The sequence below is a fragment of the Anas acuta genome, chromosome 3, assembly GCF_963932015.1.
Source record: "Anas acuta chromosome 3, bAnaAcu1.1, whole genome shotgun sequence".
NCBI lineage: Eukaryota > Metazoa > Chordata > Aves > Anseriformes > Anatidae > Anas > Anas acuta.
In genome coordinates, this window is record NC_088981.1 from 114,646,743 (window position 1) to 114,667,308 (window position 20,566).

The 20,566-nt window shown below is 43.3% G+C and overlaps 1 protein-coding gene across 9 annotated transcripts in view; it reads right to left on the minus strand.

Annotated features, from left to right (window-relative positions):
• PKHD1 (PKHD1 ciliary IPT domain containing fibrocystin/polyductin) overlaps positions 1–20,566 on the minus strand; it is a 252,325-nt gene that overhangs the window by 170,004 nt on the left and 61,755 nt on the right. For all 9 annotated transcript variants that reach the window (XR_011095438.1, XR_011095437.1, XR_011095439.1 and 6 more), the window contains one exon: positions 470–620. Coding sequence is in view for 6 of the 9 variants with exons in the window: in XM_068678848.1 (XP_068534949.1) it covers positions 470–620 (151 nt within the window). In the remaining 3 variants the exon portion in view is untranslated. The remainder of the gene's footprint in view (positions 1–469; positions 621–20,566) is intronic.

The window sequence follows — 20,566 nt, forward strand, 5'->3', positions numbered from 1 at the left end:
CCAGTTGTGCTCTAGGATCTTGTATTATTTATTACATTCTGTAGCTGTGGCCTGTAATTCTGTACCATCATTAATTTTGTAAAGGCTTTCGCAATACGCTCGCCTCAAAGATGCCAAACAAAACAGAGCTGATTATTGTTATCAGCACTGCCATTATCACTGAATGCCACTCAGGATAGCAACGCTTTCGGTAGCTGGGGGGAAACAAAAATAAAAATAAATAAATAAATAAATAAATAAATAGATAGAAAACCTTCCTAGTCATATTGTCATTATGCCTCAAACAGCATAAACAATGCCTTTTGCATACATAATAATTAAACGCTTCCCCATCGCCATCCCTTGGCATCCACCAAGAGCAGGCCGAGGCGGCTGCCCAGCCTGGCATCTCCAGAGCTGGGCAAGGGCCGGGGGGTTCAAACTCCACGCCTGGAGGGAAGAGGAGCGCTGAACCCCCCTTTCTGCAGACCTTGGAGATGCAGCAGGTTGAGGGTGGCCGTGGTAGTCCCCAGCAGCAGGGTCCGGCCTTCTTCTATCGTGACACTATCGCCATCTCGCGGCGGGTGGCCAGCAGGCCAGCTGGAGTCCTCGGCCCAGCGGCCACAAAAGCGGAGGGCGAGCTGGAAAAAAGAAGAAGGGGAGAGGGTCAAAACTGTCCCCTCCCTTGAATGTCAGCTCCACGTGAAGCGTAGCACTGATTAACTTGAAAACAGCAGGCAAATAGTTTGATTCATGATGAGCAATGGAGAAATTATGTGTGTCTGTGACAGGATGTGATTCCTCCTCACCTCTAAACTTTAAGCATGCACCTTGCAGCAAAGGTTTGGCTGATTTCTTAAGGAACATGAATATATTTTTATGTGGACTTATATGCACGTGCGGACATAGGCAGTGATAAAACATCATCCAGACTCACACACGAGCTGTCAAGAACAGCTTCAACTGATCTGAAGGGAGTGGGGGGGAACCAGACATGGAAATATTTGTGGTCCTCACTGGGTTGTGCTAATCTGAAACAGCAGTGGAAAGGATAACCCCCATACAAAAGCAAAATGTTGTTCCTTCATTTTCAGTCAGAGCACAAATATCCATTAAAAGCTTTTGCTTGGGAGGTGCGGTTTCAGTGAGTCGATACTGGTGGTGCTATGACAGTCACTCTCCCAACTGTGCTATTGTCAGTTTTAGTTTTGTGCGCCTGATGGTTTGTACACCACCTCTCATAGCACCTAAAGCAGTCAGATAAGGATTATACTGTGGTTACTGTCTTAATTATTCACACTAGGGATGCCTGTTGGTCCCCAGGCTAAAAGACAGAACCAGTTTATGTCCATCCTCTCTGTAGGGTATGAATGCCAGTGTTTTCTATCCTCTGTCCCATTCTGTGATTTCCCTGCAAAGGGATTTACTTGATTCGGTCTAGAGTGAAGCCTGGGACAGAGTTAATGTGCATGCAGTGAAAACATCTGGAAAGCTAAGTGCCCGGTGCCAGAGGAAGTGAGCCACTTCATCACTGCAGAAGCACAGATAAGCCTTCGCATCTGTGTGCAACAGTTGCAGAGAGGACAATGAATATCTCTTTTCTCTATACTTGCTAAGTGTTATAGGACAAGATTCATCTCTATCACCAGCAAACATATATTTGTGTATTTCAGAGATTTGTGGCAAACTTCCCAGCAGAAAGAATAGAAAGCTTTTTTCACTGTCTTTCTAAGGAGGCTGTGGATTACCCTTCACAGGCAGTGCTCTGAACCAGATTACATACAGTATGCACGAGTATACAATAGACCCACTGAAAAAAAATAAAGAGCTAGTTAAAATTATTTTTTATCTCAGAGCAGGGGACAGAGGAGGGAACAGTTCATTGAAAGGCACACATTTCCCAGATACCCTGCTTATCAAGCCAACTGTAGCACGAAATTGCAGATGCCATAAATTCCTGTCTGGCACAACCTCAGCCAACTCTGCTAGCAAAGCACTGCACTGCATGATACAGTTGTGAAACAGTGAGATTCAGCTGAATGTTTTGCTGAGAACATTTCTCAAATGGCTTGAAGTCACTCTGACATCACTCTAACCCTCTCAAGTCACTTAGAAGCCCCCAATTAATGATAATGTTAAGAAAAATAAACTCCTCTTCTGAATATCATTATATATATATATACATATATATATATATATAATGTTATTTATATATATAAACAGTTCCCCTTACTTACTAGAAAACATTCTAGCTCTTTGTTTAAGGTTCTGTCTGTATAACATCAGTGTTTAAGTTACTCTGTTATTCTTGCTAGGTTTCTGGTGTCACCTCTTGGAAAACTGTGTATCCATACAGTTTTACCAATACCTCCTGGCATAAAAGCTAAGAACTATCAACCTTCTCAGGACTGTAACTCAGAAAATGTATAAATATACTGAAAATAAGTTTTTAATTGTTTAGATAATATATATGTCCACAGTAAGAAGCAGTCTGTACACCACCAACCTACACAAAGATAAACACATGGAATTCTATTGCTGAAAAGTAAGTTTACTATCCAGGACTGACTACATAGAGGCAAAACAAAAAAATAATGGTAATAATTTAACTGAGGTCATCAAAATCTGTCTTTCTACCAGGTCCCTAAAAAAAGTTCTCCAGTGAGAAGATGCGTGGCTTAGTCTGCTGCCATGCACATCACCTGTATTTGCATCTTTCATGGGATTTTATAATATGTATTTGCTTTTATTTAAAATATATATAGTAGACAGATGAACATCAACTTATAACACAGGATCAAGAGCAATTTATAACCAATCATACCATCCTTGTATTACTGGAGAGGGTACAGATCTAAAGAATCTGTCTGAAGAGAGAAAAGGGGTTTTGGTCAAGGCACTTAAAATTACCAAAGCACTAAAGAAGATGTAGAGGGGATAGTGGGAAAGCAGCTCTGTAGTAACTGGGGAAAGACATCTGACTGATGGACAAAAACAAGAAAGCAGAAAAAAAAAAAAAACATATCTATAGGATCTGTGAGAGAAAAAGCGTGGTCTAGTGCAAGGTTAGCGAAATGGCCAACTGTGTTAAATCACAAGTACAGTTTGCCTGGACCTCGTGGATCCTATATGATTACATTCTTTGTTTTCTGGGAGAAAAACACAGTGCAATGTCCAGCTATATGGGTCTTGTTAAGCCCCTGGTTAAGCTATAACTGGTCTTGTTAAGCCACGGTGGTTATGTCCAGTTCCTATGAAGCAGCCCATGGTAAAATGACACAAACTGATGCACACATAAACTAATTGTCAAGAAAGGTGGGCAACAGACTCACAGCTCTAGAGGTCTATGTTCTCATCTGACCCCAATAGTTTCCATCCATGGGATCTCATAGAACCTTTTCAATTGTAGTGCCTGTCTCATCCAGCTGCCTGGTCAGTATGGGACAGGCTGTAACCCACATCCAAAAGGGTTTTGTTGCTCTGCAAGCTGAGCATGCTTTCATGACTGCCTGGACAGACTGACTCACCTGAGAGTCCAAGGACAAAACAGTGAGACAGCATCTCAACTCTGGAAGGCCACGTCTTAAACATCTCCATCATGCAGACTGCAGCTCCTGTCCTTCTGCTCACAGCAGAGCAGGATAAGAATAGCCCTCTCCCTATTAGACTTTTCATAAATGTAAGACTCCTTCCTTTTCCTTTTTTTTTCACCTGCTTGGCACACAGCACTCAACCTATGGACTCATTTAAACACTTCTACATAAGACTGAAGAGCAGCAGCAGCTGTGAGGACCAGGGTCATGACTGAGCACCCATCCCAGGGTTTAGTAGACTGCAACATCGTGCATCCACTGAACACTTAAACTGGACACCAAAACTTTTGCAGGATGTTGCCTCACATCTGCCATCCAAAGGAAAACAAAGGAAAGTGGGTTCTTCACTTTGTGGAAATTCTTCACGTTTTGAACCCAGTGCAGCAGCTGACACTAGCTCAGTAGGGAACCAAGCCTGCAAAAATAACTCCCTCCCCATCAGAGCTCCAAAAAGGAGCTTATGCAAAGATAAAATAATGTTTAAAAGCATACAATAAAAGATGTGCAAGCTCCTTGCAGTTCAGCACATTATCCCCTTCCTCTCTCCTGCACCTTCTTTGTCCATTTTCAGGCAAGTTTCTTTCCATTTTCTGTTGTTAGCTGCTGCTGCTGCTATCAGCCAGCCTGGGGTTGCCTGTGCGTCTGCCACTGGGAACACAAGCTCTCAGCACCAGTTTCTCAGCTTCTGCCTGTGACTACCAGGGCCCAGAAACAGCAGCAGCAACTGCAACCAATGAATAAATAACAGCAATAGGCTTTCATTCCCACACAGGCTGGCAAACAAGCCACAAAGGGAAGGGATTATAAATCACCATTCCTTCAATTTTCAGCCTAAATTTTTGTAAATTACAATCACTCCACTAGCATAACACATTATCTGGTGATTTTTAACTCTCCTCCATCAAAACAAAAGGTATTTTGAGGTGTTAAAAAGAGGAGAAAGACCCGTTTAGACACAGCATAGCTCATTTGATCCCACTTTGCAGTGACTTCCTAATTTGCTTGGTTAGGTGGGGTTTTGCTGGAGTACAGTCCCAATAAGAGGACTGTTAGCAGCTGTTACAGACACAAGACCAGAGCCTGCATCCTCTGATCAGAAAAAGGCAGAAATCTTAAAACCAAACCAAGAAGCAACGGTTGATCTACAGCACAGATTTTGCTTGCTGCTGTGCTCCACGCTCTCTTTTCCTGGCCTCAGCCCAGGATTACCTGAGACATGGCGTGGAGAGAAACCCAAAGTCAGGCAGGTTTCCCCACCAACCCCACCTCCAGCAGCCAGCTTCTTCCTTGCCCCCAGGCACATCCACTAAGCACAAAACATCACCTGCACTTTCACCCGAGAGAATCCCCAGGTTGCTTCCTGCCACCTCCAGCAGGAAGAAGGTGAACCGTTGATTCCGTCGCCCTCACCTCTCCTGGTGTGCCTGGCCATGAACAAGCAAAGGTTTCGAATGCGGAGAGATTGACACCCACGAGACAGCCTTTTCCTTGGTGCTGACAGATTGCCATTTAACCAGCAAGTATGGAGAGCAAGCGTTGCTGTCCTCAGTCACCACGGAGAGACAAGGTTAACATTTTAAGTGATGGAGTAGCACGCTGTAGACCCAAGACTCCACACCACGTTCGAAACCCCTTTAATTTCAGTGATGGATACAGGGAGCTCACTTTCCAGGCTGTGAACTCTTGACAGCTCCTCAGTTTAATACATCAGGAAAAGATTTACACCCCCACACAACCCCCATCCACCTGAAGGAAAGAAAAACATATATTTGGAGGAGACAAAAGAGGAGGGGAGGTATTTTATTACCCTAGATGTCTTTTACAAGGGAAGTATTTTCAGCCATCTGCTCTAATTATTCCTCCTGTATTGGCCACCATCTCCATGCAACAATAGAAATAATTATCTCCTCAAGGGCAAAAATAATAAAAGAAATATTTACAGAAACAAACAAAAGTTGATTATTTTTAGCTCCTAGGGAAAAAAGCAACAACAAGCTACTTCTTAATGAAGGAGCAATTAGGAAGGTGGGGAGAACGTTTATAATTAAAACAGACAAATTGGAGGAGGCTCCTCCCTCCCACACATGCTTGAAAGAGATGCAAATGCGTGTTATTTGCTACAGTCAGTGGAGTTTGTGCACTGCCCAATTCCCCAGTAAGTAGAACCTGTCTCTTGGCACAATTCCCTGCCTCTCCTGCTTTTAGGACATCTAACCCTATGCTGAATTAACTGAAAAATGTTCACCACTACTGCAGTCATAGGATTTCAGTTGGTGTAGCTAGGTCTTCCTTTGCACAGCCTGTGTCCCTGAGACAAGGATGCCCTTTCATCCCACTGTTACAAGAAGTGTCCTGAATGCACTACAGCACTCAGCATGAAAACGTCCTTTTGTTGATATAAATCAAAACCAAAAGATGACTTATTGCAATCTTGGTTTCATTCCTGGAAGCATACAAGGAGTTTGCTAAAGGAGAGAATGAAGGCATATATACAGCTTCATGGGAAAGAAGGATTAGGGCCATCCCAGAGAACAGTAAGAAAACACACACTTGCTATCAGCAGCTCTGTACAACACCTTATCTTGAAAATTTATGTATTCAGACATCCGCACCAAAACGAGGAGAAATTATTGACTGTGCTATGAAATCAAAGAATGGCCAAACTCAAGCTGTTCAAGGCTAATAATGAACGTAGAAGTTCCCAAGGCTTCTCCAAGCATTTCCAGGGTGGAGGGTACCATTTAATCCTCATTACAAAACCTGCCACCTGACAGAGAAGAACCACAAACCAGCACACTGTGAACCTTCCTCTATTGCAGGCAATTCACCTCCTGTTCCAAAAATGGCCAATTTTCACTATGGAAAAGCAAACAAGACGGAGATTAACAACTACCAATTTTTGCAGGGGATCTCTCAGCCAATTGAAGCAATTTCAGAGAAGCTGCCTCCAAACATTTACGTAGCCTATGAGTTTCTTTGGAAATCAGAGCTTAATCTGTCTGGTGGATCATACAATGGGATTGGCAATCTCTTAAAGGCATTTGATTCACGTGCACTTCATTAGAGTCCTTCAGCTTTACCATTGAATGTCACATTTCCAAGGAGGTTTCTAAGATGGAAGTGAGGGAGCAGAAGGAAATGGAAGGAGCACTTCTGGAAAAGCTTGCTATGGGTGTCCACTTCAAAAAGTTTTTTTGCAAAAGCATCACATTCACCTCTTTTGTTTCTATTTCCTTAAAAATAGTTCAATTCGTAAAGTCCTTTGAAAGAACTTGATAAAAAGGAGAGCATGTTTTGACTTCTCTAGTTTCTCCTATCCTTCTATCAGAGAAAGGCAGCCGCCTGGCTCCCAGTAATTTTTGAGCATCTGACCCTGAGAAATTCCTCTCCCAGTTCAGTTCCACGATGTGATTCCTGAAAACAGCGTGGTCTGACCACTGACGTACTTCTTCCCCAAGGGCCTGCATTAAGACAGCCCCTGATGCCAGTTCAGCAATGAGTAATAGGGTGGTAGTTTTTAGATGTTGGTAAAAACTGCCTTGGCAAAACAGTGAAGAATTTTACAAAAACCCAGAGGGATGAAAGGAAGTTCCTCACCAAACCACATCATAGCAGAGACCACCTGTGGTTAATTAACGGAGTAGAAACTGGTAAACAAACTGGTCAACAAAGGTTGATGGATAATGGGACCATCTTCTTCCAATAATTCAGAAATAAATGATTAAAAAAATGCAGGAATGGTTGTGCTCAAGTCATAACTCACTAAGTAGCCAAACATATGTTAAAAGTCAGAAGGAAGCAAAGACATCTAAAGAACTATACAATAGGAAAAAAAAAAAATGAATCATTTATGCCAAAATACAACATTACCCTCAAAGCAGAATGGAAGCAATATACTTATTAATAAACTAAGGCTGGGAATTAGCAAAGTGCTTCTGACCATCAGTGCAGTGAGAGGCTGTAAAGAGTGAGCTCCTTCCCTTTTGAGTTGTGGTAGACCAGGCATGGACCATAACCCAACAGACCTTTTCCAAGGCCAAAAGATGGTATTTTTTATGTCTGTCTGCATCAACTGTTTCTTCTTTTTACCCTTTACTCCACTTGTAACATGTAGGTGACATTACAGATGAAGGAATTTCTCTTGGGTGGGGTGACTCCCAGAAGAATTGATACAGCAAGGATCAAGGATGGGCAGGTGGCTGGACAGGAGGACTCCTCTCCTGTACCTTTATTTCTAAATGAGATTGCCTACACCCTGAATTAGAAAGAAATAATTGTTCCTTTTTTTTTTTTTTTCCTTTTTTTCCCCCCCTCCTTAATTTTAGCTGTCCTGCAGGAATCTTTCTGACTTCTGATGAGTTGCACAAGCACGGAAAGGGAAGAATCTGGCTGGGCATGTTCTCTACGGGACTGATGAATGACCTAGTCTCTCTACAACTATTACAGGATAAATCTGTTTACACACAAAAAATTGACCTGGGCCAGTGAGGTGGGACTAGAACCAGGAAACTGGCACGTCCCAGAGGTAAAAATGCATTTGCAGCCAACAGCATTAGTAACTCAAGACCATAAACAAGCCATGCTGTCATTAATTACTCGGACAGGGGCAGCCGCAAAAGCAGTGAGAAGACCCAAAAGCCAACTGTAAATAGTTCGTCTAGCTGATTAGTTCAGAAAAAAAATGAGTGGGCAGTTTCAGAGGTCAGAGCCCATGGCACAAGTCAGTCTCAGGCCAATTTGCAACTGGACAATGGCATGAGAAAGAGCTTAATTCTTCTTCTTAAAAGAAAAAGAAGAAAATTCACCACCAAAAATAAAACACCAAAAAAAAAAAAAAAAGGAAGGCTTTTCCAGCAGGGGAGTAATCACTGCAATTTCCAAGCACAGAAGGTAAGGCTCTTTGCACCAGAGGTATTTAATTAAGGACACGGAATATTAGTTTGATCGAATGGTGCTTTCATAGGGAGGGCACTGAAAAGACATCGCTGTTGGAGAGGGGGGGGTACATGTCCCAGATACAGTATGTTTCAGCTGCCTATACCCAGGCAAGAAAGCTCACCTGAATCCAAGGTAAAATACCAAGCATCAGGGGAATATGAGCAGCATTAAACCACTCCGTAATTAAACAAACCATGAGACTCATGGGAAGGCCCATGTCTATTTACCACACTCACGTGAGTCCCAAAGTGATGTTCTCAGCTCTCCTGGGGTTTTTTGAAGGTTATGTTGGGAGGTTGATCCTAGAACCAGAAATCTTAATTTCAAAGATAAAGGAAAATACTGGAAGCTAAGTAAATATCTTTTAGCACATGATAGCTTTTTCTTGCTGTGGCAAAGTCTGCCCATGGTTGCTGGCAAAGAAAAAAACACCCAAGCTGCATTTCAAGGGCAAGGGACAAAAAGGTCAGTGCAGGAGCAGCAGCTGGTGCCCCAGTGTCTCAGAAAAACACTGAGATTCACAAAAAGAGGTGGGGAATGCCCACGCCTGGATGGCAAACTCAAGAGGCAAAGAGTTTAAGAGGTTCATACTAGGAAATATTTTGGAAGTCACTGAATTGGAGAAGCAGAACAGAGGCACACATTAGACTCTCCTATGCACCTAGCAAGATGCTAAACTGATAGAAAACATTGTCTCTGCTGGAATGAACAGTGAAATTCCCATTTGATTTAAAAAAAAATCTGCAATAGTACTTTTTAGCAGCTTAGTTTAACACATCACAGAGAGCAATAGGCAATCTTTCTCTACAATAACTCATTGCTAATTCACAAGAACTTTCCTAATGATCATTTATGGCCTGATATTCAGAGACAGTTTATTTCAGTGCAAACTATCCCAGCATAATGTAATCACAAGCCCAACTTGCATGAAAACCCTGTGCATGCAAATACATTGGGGAATTCAATGCAATCTTCCCGTTCAGGTACAAGAAGACTGGTCTTCCCTTTCCAAAACACAGTTCAAGGGCACACATAATTTACACATCTCTCTGAAACAGTGATTTCTCAAAGACTCAAGGCTTCCAAGACAAATTATAAATGGCAGTTTAATGGTAACAAGCAAATTGTAACATGCAGTTGTTTACACAGGCAGAATAACCACGCCTGGTGACTGTGCTGGACTTTGCAGCACGCACTGCGCAAATATTGTCTCACAGCTGAACAACAATGAGTTACTTTAACTAATCTGAGAACAAACATTGCAAATAAAGAGATTAGCTTAAGCATCTTCTAACCACCTGCAGGAAAAGAAATCAAATTATGTGCCTGCATGTCAGCAAGAAGGATTTCTGAGTGAGCTCTACTGCAAACGAGGGGATACAAGTCTAATTCACACCAGTAGTGCCATTGAAGATCTGATGATGGGTTTTTTAGTGATCAGGGGGTAGAGGTCAAAGCACTGGGCTGGTATCCAGACCCTAACTCTCACACAGCTCCTAGGAGTAGTACACATCCCATCACTGCTCCAAGCCTGGTTTACAAGCCTGGTTTACAAGGGCTTTGCAGTGATTTACCAGGCCAAGACTGAAAATAGCTTTGCTGCTTGAAGGCTAAAACTTAGCATGTGCTGCCCTTCTTTTATCACTTATATACCTTCTCTGAAACAATTAAGATGACATGCTGCCCAACTTTAGCACCTTCAATCTATAACCCCCCACCCAAATACGGTGGAAAGCAACCTGCTAGGAAAATTATTGGTTGTAATCCCTCTTTATATGAAGGGAAAGCTGATGTACTCGCCAATACCTTGCAGAGCAGGATTACATTGCTTCATTATCCCATGAGGCAAATTCATCTCTGATTGCAGCATGCCTGGGTTCTGCTGAATCACTGCAGCAGCTTCGTCAAAATGTTTTGCCAGATCATTTTCACCTGTCTAAAATGTATTTTTAAAGTAAATTCCAGATTTGAGAGGGAAAACATGGATGGGCATGAAGAAATGGCTTCAGGCTATACTCCATCCCAAGCTAGGATCTGATGCAGACCAGGAGTATTAAAAGTTGTTTTTCTGGAATTTGCTTCTTTGCTCCAGTGTGCATAGAGCCCCAGCACCTCCCCCTGCCACTCAGGCAGCACTGCTGGGCTGGGCGGGTGCTGGAGCCCTGGCACAGGCTGCCACAAGAGGGGCTGGGGGCTGCTCCTGGGAATGCTCCCCGAGCCCAGGGATGTGAGGCTGGGATGTACAGCCTGTCCTCTAAGCCCCTCACTTACTCTGTACTATAGGGGCGCAGGATTTGGCGCTCCCAGCAGCCCATGAGACCTCCCTGCTCCTGCAGAAGTAGGTGACACCAGCCAGACTCCTGAGATGGAGACCGAAGCCTTGTGCTGCCCTTTCAGTCCTGTACCTGCCCAGCAGGGAGAGGCTTTCACCCTGCCTGGCTGTTATTTCAGTAATGCGAGCTTTTTAAGCGACTCATCCTAATCTGCGAGCTTTCAGAGTCCACTTTCAAATGCAATGTCCTGTTTAGTTTTAGCACATCAACAACATGCTTTCTTAGCCTATCTGTATGCATTATCTAGTGCTGTAATGTATCATGTACTGAACTACAGCATCATTACAGGTAAGTGCTCAGGTTTAAATGCAAACATAATTGCATAATGTGGTACAGCCAGGAAGAATAATGCAGGAAATAGAGCCAGCTCCATCTGATAGTGCAATCTGACTGGAACGCCGGCCGTTCGGATCAAACGCGCAGCCCAGATGGGGCAACCAAGAATAAAAGTGCTTTGCGGTATCTTTATTGTCATCATCAAAAACACTTATCTGCCAGAAAGGTAAAAAGGTGAAGATGGGACTCTTACAGAAAAGGTCACACAAGCAGTAGGGGAACACTGGGTTATGATGGCTGGCGAGATGGCACTCCTTAGCAAAGGCTACCTTTGCACCATCACTGCAAGCTGAATTTTCCAGTTCCTAATGGAAATCTGGGTGTTAAGCATCATTTAGAAGACTGGGCACACCCCTCCTATTTCCCTGAAGACAAAGGTGTCTGTTTAATTTCAGTAAGTCCTTATGTGCAAGGAGCTGTACAAACATCAGAGATCATTCCTGATGCAAGACAACTTCCAAACAAGGACATATCTAGAACAGAAATACGCATATAGTTAAAATTAAAACTGATTCTCAATGGAACAGTGCTGCTATTTTTTTTTCCCAGTGGTTTGAGCTTCCAGTGACACACGACAGGCAATTTCAGCAGGGGCACAGACAGCTCCAGAAGCCTGAAACCAGCTGAAGCTTCATTTAGGAAATTTTGCACTGCATGGCTGTGCCATGAGCAACCACGCCCCAGCTGAAGAGCAGCATCACACGCGCTACGGGACATTAGCCACTCTTGTCATTTCAAGAGATTTCAGCGCAAACTTCACTTTAATCAGATAACAAGATGAGAGAGTAGCGTGAGAGAGAACCCCTCGACCAACACGCCACATGGCTAACTGAGAGCCCTTTGAGTTCAAAGTACAAACTGCTGCTGTCTGGGCTACAAAGCCATCCCTTTGTCTTTCGGGGCTGTAACAGCTCATCTTTGTTGGGAGCACAGATCCCCTGCAATGTGCTGTGCCTTTCACTATCTGCCCTCCCACACACATGTTTGTCTGCCTGTTAATCACTTGGCAGGATATAAAATCTAGGGTCCCAAGGAGCTTTGCTGGCACATCCAAGTCCCAATGCATTCAAGTGCTTAAGGATGCAGATGTTGCCTGTTAGCGTTTTCCAAAGGCAGACTTGACTTCAGGAAGGGTTGGGCATCGTATTAAGGTACATGCCGGAATGAGTATGTACATACAGGGGTTGGAAGTGCCTTGGTGCAAACCCCAAAACCCTACACTTGGAGGAACTTGTCCAAGTTTTCACGTTGCGGTGTCTGCATCTCCCAGAGGTGAAAATGAACACCAACAAACTCATGGCCATGCTGGTGACTACTAAGTGCTGTCCTTCCTGCATGGGAAATCTCAGATTCAAGACAACATAAGCTAAGTCCCAAGATCAGGAAAACAGAGAAAAACAGACCTTGGGGGAGCCATCTCTACAGTTGATAGAGAATTGCCCCATGCCAGCTGTTTTGCATCTGTTTAGTCAGTTTTGCATAGGTCAGCCTGAACATCTAAACCCATTCATGATGTCCATGCACACACATGCCTGCTGGTGAGCTCTGAGAAAACCTGTCCTCAATACCAAAAGCAAAATCTACATCTCCCACTCACTAGACACAGGTTAAGGCAGGAGGAAAAAGGCAAATAAATGAGAATTAAAGTGACAACAAAAGAACAAGAGTGTGTGTGAAAGTCAGAACCACAATCCCTAAGCGAATAAAGCTGAGCCTGAATCCCAGACCCAAAGAAGATGTGTGAAAGCAGGAAAATAAATCAATAAGCAAAGCAGCAATCTCTTGCCTCAATTTTATCCGAGGAAGTCAAATTTACTGAGCTCCTCACAAACTGTCTTTGGCTAAAATCACCGCTAACGAGCTCTGACATTTGAAATTTAACTGAATATGAGCTAACAGCTCCCAGCCCTGCACCACCCATGAAGTTAACTGGGAATATTTTGTTAATGCCGTAGACAGGCTAACTGCCTCTTTATTGAGGAGACGCAGCATTTGCTGAAAAGTGTTTATAGCGTCTGCCTCACCTGATGCCTCCCTGCCCTGGGACGTCTGCTTTTCTTCACGGGGCCTGCAGAGCTCTCGGTCCCCTCCTCTCCTTCCCATCAGGATGGTAATTGTTTGCTAGTTTTTACGAGGCAGCCTTACGATCCCTTAATGAAGTCCTTTGCTCTGCAGCCATTCCCAAGGACGGACTGGGAACGAGGGGTTTCCACCTACGGAGCTGCCAATCAGGGAAACACACCTGGCACTTCCAAGGGGTTGTTAACTCAGTCCATTGCCCAACTCATCGTGAAAACAGCCTGTTTTTACTGGCAATCACATAAAATTAACCCCTTTGTTAAAGACAGAATGAAGGCTCTTAGATAAACTGTGGCAGAGTGCTTGAGCATGCTGGTTTTTCCTTCTGCTGCAACATTGTTTTAAATTTATTCTGTTTTAATAAGTGTTTCTGAACTGAAATAGTACAGGAATTCATTCAGCCTCCAACTGTGCACCTCTTTCATGTTGTTTAGAGTGGAGAAAGACTTTGCCATAACACCAGCAGTTACAAGACAAGGAAGGAAAAAAAGAAGAACAAAAATAATAAAAAAAAATAAAATAAAAATATACGTACTACTTATTCTTATTCTACTCCTTACTCTAAAGTCTTCACATAGAAGTGATACAGGATGATTATGTTTCCATCACTACCAGTAGCTTGCTAGAAGCTTTTCAGGTCTTTGTTATCCTGAAGATATTACCACTTTTTTTTTTTTTTTTTTCCCCCAAATGATGCAAAACCCAACTGTGTCTCCACACCACACACAGACTCCAAATTTTCTTCTCTTTTCTTGCAGATTGGGTGGGAAGCCTGATCTTATGGCTCAAGACATGGCCAGGTACCAAGATCAGCTCCTCAGAGCTACATACCTGTATAAGTGATGCCTTTAAGCCAGCATCCACCTCACACTGAGTGTCATACATGACATAGGCAATACATTTCTAGAGTACAACCCAGCAGAAAATATTGTAGAGATTAAAAGGGAAGGAGATCCTGGCCTTCTAGAACCCATGTCTAGTCATAACCAGACCACCTGAGTTCCTGGTCCATCTGTTTATCCAAGTGAGTCCCAGAAAGCTCAACAGCTTTATATATGCACAGCAACCTTTTGTCCTGAATAAATGTCTGGGAATAGCCCATCAGTCAAGAGAAAAGACTTGCAGCAAGATGGAGCCACCACAGCACCTCACACATGCTGACGCTCACATATAGGCTCCACAGCCTGCAAGATTAAATCCAATAAGTTTTAATATCCATGAGGGAACCAGGGCATTGAGGGGTAAGTTTTAAATCTGTTTGGTACTGGGAATGCACATGTCAATCAGGGCCTCAGTGCAGCACCCTTAGGTGCCTAAAATGAAGCAGCAAAAATAAATAAGAAAATAAAATAAATACACAAAGTAAAATGATCTGTGATTTTTGTTTAAGGCTAAAAGGAAACATGCTCCTTTCCCCAGATCTGGCATTCCAGTACTTCAGGCCAGGAGTTGTCTCCATTGCCATGGTCAAATCCAGTCTCAAAACTTTATGCTTGACCAGTATAAAGTTAGACTCTCCATTGCCACAGTCAAATCCAGTCTCAAATCTTTATGCTTGACCAGTATAGCATCTTTTTCCATGATCCAGCTGTGGCCAGGGCCCTTCCAGTTCCCCCACTATGTCCACACTACTAAAATCTCCCAGCTTTCAAAATGGGATAAACGCTGCCCAGCTCCTTACAGGGCACCAAAACTGGCCCCAGAAACATCAACTGCAGGACCATGCTTCTCAGAAAACTCCTTCGTGCAGCATCAGGTCCACTGGATTGCTCTATTTGGGACTGGGAAGAGGACACAAAGTCAGATGGTGACACAGAAGATTTTGTCTGGGACGCAAGAGCTGCCTGAAGGCATCTTCAACCCACATCACACCTAAGGAGGGACAAGACCCTCTCATACATTAAATCACACTCCAACCTGGGAGAAGAACAAGTCCAGGCCATGTGTGTCTCCAAGGAGCTCTGCCCTTCCAATCAAATTCCCAATGGGGAGATGAAAAAGCTTCCCTTTCGGTTCATCCAGAGCCCAAAGCTGTGCACCCCAGCATGGACGCAGCCATTAAATACCTCCAACCCTTTCCCCCAAATCAAGAGTAAGTTCCACAAATGGGGAACCAGGGACACGCTTCCACCACAGGCCATCCACCTGCTTCAAACCTGCCAAAATGCCAAAGGAGTCAATTAGAGGCTGTCATAATTAAACAGGAAAGTGGCAGCGAGACTGTGTAAGAGCCTGGGAGCAAGCACGAAGAAAATTTGCCCAGAGTCCCTCAGGAAGGCTTCCTCACACCCTCCCAACCTTAACTCAGGCCTTCTCTGGGTGAGGGAAGGGGAAGCCTTGCTTTCTGTCCCCCACAGCAGTGCCTCCAAAACGATACTTTTCACTCTGAATCTGTGTTTCTTTCTAGGGTGGGGAGCAGGAATAAATGGATGGGAAGAAGGAAAATGGTTCTCCCACTTGATTCTAATTTCACACTGAAAAGGAGTGGAAAAGCATCGGTGTGCTGTGGGTTATGGGGTGGTAGCATCCCATCACGGGAGGAACGTCCAACCAGACTCCAGTGCTACACTGTTAGAGGGATGGGAAGAAGAGGGCTCCCTGCAAAAGCACATGCAATTTAGGAAATGATGTCTTCCCATACACTAGAAAGATGGTAGGATGGGGGAAAGAACAAAAAAAAAAAAAAGCTATTCAAAAATGGGGGAAAAAGAAAAGAAATACATATAGTTCAGCCCTTGATTTTTTGAGGTAGCAGCAGAAAAGGAAAGAGTTAAACCTCAAATCAGGAAGCAAAAAGTTAAAGCAAAAGAAAAAAAAAAAAAAACACACTACAAGCAGATCTCCTAAATTTTCCTATTGCAGCCCAAGGCCGATCCCATTAAAAGGAAAAGGGAAAAAAAAAAAAAAAAAGGCAGGAAAGGAAAGAGAAAGAAGGAGAAGCAATTTCGCTTATCCTTTTCTCGCACACCTAGCAGCCACTTTTTTTTTTATTATTATTATTATTATTTATTTATTTACCTCCCCCTTCCAGAGCAAGGCCCTTATTTTCTCATTTAGTCCAGCAGAGATTGTCCTCCCGGAATGACCTTTTTTTTTTTTTCTTTCCCCTTTCTCTTTCTCTCCTCCTCTCCCTTGTCCTCCCCCCCCCCTCCTCCTCCTCGCTGCCTCCAGGCAATTGCCCTCATGCCAGTAACTAGATAACACACTCTATCAGAGATTTTTTAAAAAATCATTGCAAAGGCACTAGGGCTGATAGTGGCATCAATCCTAGCCTGACACGGGCTCGGGTCAACCATTTATCTCTTCACATTGCCTGTGGTTACTGTGGAGGCCATCTTGGTTCTCTACATCTTAACAACCTTGCAGATGGTCCCTCTCTCTGCTCTGATAGCATCCGCACCCCAAGACTGGCTTTGTGCTTTTATTTTTATTAATTTGTTATGGACTCCCCTACTTCCTTTCTGTGAGGCTTGCAAATATAAGTTGGTTTTGCATGTTCCTGCCCCCGCATCTGAAAATAACCATGATGAAGACAGGAGGTTAAGCAACAGAGAACATAATGATGCAAGGGGGAAGGAGCTTGCTGGGTTGTTAAAAATGTGTATTTATATTAAATAATAATAATACACCCCTGATATTTTGGAAAAGTTTCATCTAGTCCTCCTCCTGGCTCCCCATCCCTTGTGGCATTGTTATGGCAGGGTATTTGCACTGCCAAAGCACCCAGGAGCCCTGTTCAAAGCTCAGGGAACCAGGCACTGGTAGGAAAAATCCTTCCTTATAACCTGTAGGTAAAGCCAACTGTTCCCCTTGCCTCTGTGAGATGCAATCAGTATGGGCAAATGAAGATAAAGCACCTTCTATCATCCTGCTCCACGATACCACGACAGTGCAGGTGGCATGGCGTTGCACTAAGGGCAAGGAAGCACGGAACTGATGGGCACAGCTCTGTGAGCAAACAGTGCCAGGGCTCACTCACGGGCTTCTGCTCAGACCAGGATGCCTCCATCCTCATAGGTAGCACATTTCGCTCATACCCTGCTTAACCAGCCTCAAATTGGTGAGTGGTTTTCCTCAAAGGAAAGCACTGGAGAAGGCAGAGAGAGGATCATTTTCCTTTCTGGCACCATTTGGTGCTCCAATAAAAAAAGGACAGATGGAGATGGGCAGCCAAAGAGACAGAGCATAGGAATGAGAACATGTTAGGGCTGTACCAATTTCTGAACACAAAGGATGAAGAAACATGAAAGATGACACCCCCATCTTCACCTTTAGGCACTGGTGCCCTACTGAAGTTCCTGGATTTATTTATATATTTTAAACCAGAAGATACAAATAAAAATATCTGACCATAAACTGGAAGCCCACGCATGTCTACAAGCAGGGGCAACCAACTATGAACCTTCTGTCCTCAAAGCTCACCCATTAAATGTCCATAAACACGAGGATGGTACTAAAAACGAGAGTGAAAGAGCATCACACATCTACCATGCCGAGCACAAGGAGCCTGCTGGACCTGCAGGAGAGTCACCTCCCATCTCTTGTAACCCTCACAGATATACAATATGGTCAGGAGATTCAGCACAGCACTGCTGTGAAAAATAAAGTAACAGCCCTTTATGGCTGGCATGCTCTGTGCTGCCAGAGAGGCTTATCTGCTCCCTGGGATGCTGCCTAGAAATTGCTACCCATATAAAGTACCAAATATCTCCAACAGACAAAATTATCTCATCTCCAGCCTCACCTCAAAATAATATGACACACAGAGAGAGTTAATGAGGAAAATAAGTGGACGAAAAGAAAAAAAAAAAAAAAAAAAAAAGGAAACAAAATAAAAGAAAAAAAAAAAGAAGAAAAAAAAAAGAAGGAAAGATTCTCAGATATACAGCGGAATACATGGGATTTGTAAAGCTGATCCTGGCTACATTAAAAATTTGAACAGCAAGGGTATCTTAATTGACCATGCAGTTCTCAGATGCAGACTTTGCTTGTTTGTTGTGTTTTTTTCTTTTTAATTCTGAGAAGCAAACAAAATGGTTATCCCACTACCAATCACTGAGGAAAGAATTCACAGTTCCTCGATACTCTAAGCTACTTCTTAAATCTCAAGACCTCCCCTCAATGCCCTACTGAAAACCAAACTAACGTCAGCACAGCACAGGCAGGCAGAGCCATAATCCAGGATGGCATTTTTATCTAGCAAGTAATTTTTTAGTAGCCTTCTATTTCTTAATAGGGACCCCTCGAGGGTTGGGTTGGAGAGGATTCACTAGCATGCCAGTTCAGTTTCCCTGCGACTTAACACACATGGCACCTGCCCTCCAATGAGCATTGCATCACCCATCTGGGCCAGGAGAGGAAGGGGGAGTCAGCGCAGGGAAACTCTGCTCAAACAGCATGCTGGCACGATGATTAGGTCTGGTCCAGTGATCCGGAATAATCATTTGAAAGCTCACTAAGCATAATGGGTTTGGATACATCCAAGCCTGGTCAAACCTTCCCCTGAGCATCCTTTACGCGTGGTATCAGCGTGTTTTGCATGTCTCATCAGTGTCATGGTAGCTGACATCTCATTATGCAGCCAAGGTAGAAGTGGACAGGTACTGAGTGAGCATTAGAACTACTTTTCTTTTCCCTTGTATTATTTAATTCATATCTTTCCATTATCCAGTGTATCATGAAGCTGTGAACTAATTAAGTCCTGTGGGATATACAATCAGTGGTGGAATTTTTTCCTTTTTTTTTTTTTTGCTTCTCCTTTCGGTAGGCTAAATTGCATTACATACAGATATAAAAATAATTGCACAACTCTTCCCAAGTTAACAATGGAGCAAGCTGCAAACACTAATGATGCCAAATACAACAGTGGGGCAGAGGCCTGCTGTTTACTTCGCATGACCTACTTAAGTCATATGGTGGCAAGTACTTCAAACACAGAACGAAGCAAGAGCCAGAATCAGTTTCTAAAGAAAGCCACAGAAGTTGTTCTTTGGGGGATATTCAGGCTCGGAGCAGGCTCCAGGAAAAGGCCAAGCTGGTGAACCCAAGTCTGATAAAATCTGCTAAGTCACAGGTCTCCAACCAGCAGCTTGAAACTCCCAGAAATTGTGGAGGTTCCTCTGAATCCCAACCTGAGTCCAGCTCAGACTGCAGCCATGCAAGCAATAGCTTGAAGGCCAGAGTAGAAGGGATAAATATTGCCTCACTTCCATAAAAATACATCTCTTTTTCTTGACTGAGGATGCTGCCCCAAAATTTTCAAAGGGTTCAACTGGACCATCAAATGGAAGTGATTGACTCAAGGCAGCAGCACGCACATGGTGAACAGGACACCCAGCATTTTCAAAAAACAGCGTTGTAATTTGATGAGAGCAACAGGCCAATTTTTGAGCAAAGCTATGTTGTGATAAGAGGTGGAAGAGCTCTCTTTTCTGCAGACTTAAGCCTCCCTATTTCATTCAGGTCATCCAAGATTTAAGGTATCTAGAACCAAGATCTTTTCATTAAAATAGATCTTTATATGTATTTATGAAGGGAAAAAAAAAAAAAAAAAAAGTTAAATAAAATTAAAAAGAAAAAAAGCACCTAACAAAGAGTTTGTAGGTATGACTGATCCTCAAGTACTTGGAGCTTCTTTATATCCAAGACAATTAAAGAAGTTCAAAGAACAACCACCTCATTAACTTGCAGAGAAAGAACAAGTGGTGTTTGCTAATCTCTGCAGGTGACTTTAGTGTTCATGGATTCCACGTGCACTTGCAATTCATACAGAGGGCAAGGAAACACCTCAGAAATGTATATAATATGCTTTGGATGTGGCCAAGGAAATGGAGGAATGTGCCTGTCTGGCTGCATGTCGTTATTCAAAACCCAGCTAACAGAGCTAAGGTCTGACTCCTGGATGAGTTACACTTGGCTGTTTAATGCAATTTTTCAGTAAAGCTGATCCAGAGTGAATTAATGGGCTAATTCAGTCACTATTTGGATCCTGTTCTGTGGAGTCAAGCAAGAGAAAAATGCCATTCAAGGCTCCTGCTGGTTGAAGAAGGTATCAAGCTGATGGCCATGTCTCTGGCCCTTGCTGTACAGTAGGATCCTAATGCATGGATTCCCCTTCAATGCCACCAGGCTGTGTCTGTGAGCTATTGGCAGAAGGGCTGCTAAAAGCATCATCCCATCATGGTTTGTGTTCATCTCATTTCCAGCCTACCTGCCAAATCCCCACTGATCATGTTATTCTCTTTCTCATTATATTAAGAATTACAGGCAGGTCCTAATAGATATAAAGAATGAAGAAAAAATGCCCTT